This window comes from Tupaia chinensis, unplaced genomic scaffold (genome assembly GCF_000334495.1).
Source record: "Tupaia chinensis unplaced genomic scaffold, TupChi_1.0 Scaffold000539_1, whole genome shotgun sequence".
NCBI lineage: Eukaryota > Metazoa > Chordata > Mammalia > Scandentia > Tupaiidae > Tupaia > Tupaia belangeri.
This window is the reverse complement of record NW_006160052.1, coordinates 5,271,481-5,273,721: the sequence shown is the minus strand read 5'-3', so window position 1 is coordinate 5,273,721 and position 2,241 is coordinate 5,271,481. Positions and strand designations below refer to the sequence as shown.

General features: G+C 51.4%; 1 protein-coding gene across 2 annotated transcripts in view; it reads left to right on the top strand.

Annotated features, from left to right (window-relative positions):
• The window catches only part of DNMBP (dynamin binding protein), a 99,781-nt gene extending 98,064 nt beyond the window's left edge, over window positions 1-1,717 (top strand). For both annotated transcript variants that reach the window (XM_006157372.3, XM_014591157.2), the window contains one exon: window positions 1-1,717. In XM_006157372.3, the coding sequence (XP_006157434.1) occupies window positions 1-83 (83 nt within the window). In that variant the 3' untranslated portion in view covers window positions 84-1,717.
• Window positions 1,718-2,241: the final 524 nt, after the last annotated feature.

Genomic DNA, 2,241 nt, shown 5'->3' with positions numbered 1-2,241 from the left:
ATGCCGAGTGGTGGTTGGCCGAGGCCAACGGGAGGAAGGGCTACGTGCCATCCAATTATATCCGCAAGGCGGAGTACACCTGAGCCGCCCCGCAGCGTCCCGCCTGCGCTCTGTCTGCTGAAGGACCCGGTGGCCCAGGAGGGGCCCGCCCAGCACAGGCCCGTCCGCATTGCTTAGCCACGGCATGGCGGAGCTCGAGCTCACGCTCGTCCTCCTCGGTTGGGTTGTAGACCTTGATGCTCGCTAGAATTCCTAGATTTTGAAACGGACCCTGGAGTTTACGATTCGGTGCCCATGAGAAGAGAGGCAAGCCCCAGGGCAGCCTTTGGAAATGGGAACTGTCAGGTCCGGAGATGGTGCCTGTGTGTGCAGGAAGCTGTGCGGTAGCATTATAGCACGTGGACGTTGGTCGTGCCATACCGAGTTCGATACCCAATGCGCCAGGATCTGCTCACCGGAAACCGGCTCGGACAAAGGCAGTAGAGCTCTGGGAGCCACAACCGGCTGCGCTTCTGCCCGCAGCCAGGAAGTTGCCGGGACTGTACCAAACCTAGTGTTTTAGGGCTTCTGAGACATCTCCCATGGCAGCACGCAGTCTCCCTCACACACACACTACTTAATTTCTGAAGCCCCTGAAATACTGCCACCTGTAATCTTCCTTATTTCACTTCACTCCGGACTGGGAAACAAAACTCAACGGCTGGCTTCTTTTAAGAAGCACTTAGGCTCTTTATTTTTCTTTGACCTTTCTTCTGAAAGGTTCTCTTCCCCTGTTGGGTGCAGTCACCTACACCTTTCTGACAGTCATCGCCACTGTCTGCAATCTGCGTGGTGTCTCCGGTCACTGCCTGGACTCACTACCTGATACTTTTCCTGAAATAACAGGACCAGCGCCCCAGCCACTCCCAGAAAGTGTCAGTTCTGCCATGAGCTGGAAGCAGTGGAGGCTGGTGGGAGGCCAGTTACACCTGCGGGTGCGTGAACACCACACACGTGACTTAGGAATTAGGATAAACAGTCTCCGAAGTAGCTGACCTTGGACTTCCAAATAAGCTCTCCTTACTGCCAGCCTCCCTGCTTCAGGAGCAGTATTCAAAGCCAGACTCGAAAGTGCCTGACAGCACCTCCCACCAGCCTCAGGAAGATATTTGTTAACCCCTCCCTAGACTTTCCCCCAAAAGTGCTTTCTAGAAGGTCCCCAGATACACAGCCTATCTTAGAAGAGGGAACTATGAATTCTGTCCTTTAAGAAAGGGAGTAAGACCAGCCTTGGGCCACCAAGAGCATGGCGGTTAAGGCAACTGGATCCCACTGTGACTGAGTCCTGGGCCCAGTGGCTTGAGAAACAAGCCGGGTACACGTGTGTGCATGCCCAAAATCTTGAGCGAGCAATGGAGAAGGGATTGTGGCGTGACCATTCCTCACGTGGGGTGCCCGCTCACTTTCTCTTCAATGAATGCACATGCCCTATAGCAGAATTAAAGAAAAACAAATAAAAAGAACAGATATAGCCCCTTCTCCTCTAAGTCCACATTTGGCCTTAAAATCCTGGTGACTCGGGGAGACACCGGGACCCTGGACCTGCAGTGCCTATGCTGATCCTGATCAGAAGGCAGGGATTGCTGCGAGAGTCTCTTGTGCAGTGTTTCTATTTAGAGATGTTTATATTTGAATATAGTAGTTATTTTATAAATAAAGGCATTTCTAATGGCCATGAGTATGTTTCTTGATTTCCTTCCATATTGAACCTCAACATTTTTCTCAGACTTTGGGATACCTTGATAATTCAGTGACATCCAGATTCCAAAGACTCTTAAATTAGTTGAAGAAATGGGTCAAAAAGTCCTGTTGTCCAGTAACTTTTACAGGATTCTGTGTACTCTAACGAGATCTCTCCTGCAAGTGATCACCTCTTCATTGAAAGCCATCTTGGGTTGGGAACCAGCAGTTAGCGTAATGGCTACGTCGCTGGGTTCCCACGTAGTCGACCGCGGTTCGTGTCCCGGACCTGGTGGCTTGAAACTCATGCCGGGCGCGTGTGCGTGCGTGCCCAAGATCCCAAGAGGAGAATGGAGGAGAAGGGATTGCAGCGTGACCATCCCCCCTGGGGGGTGATTTCTCGCTTTCTGTCTCTATGTCTCTCTCTGTCTGTCTGGCGAGCGCACGCGCCCTACAGTGAAAATCTCTCCAAAAATAAAAAAAGGGAAAAAAGAAAGCCATCTTGGGCTGTAAAATCCTAAT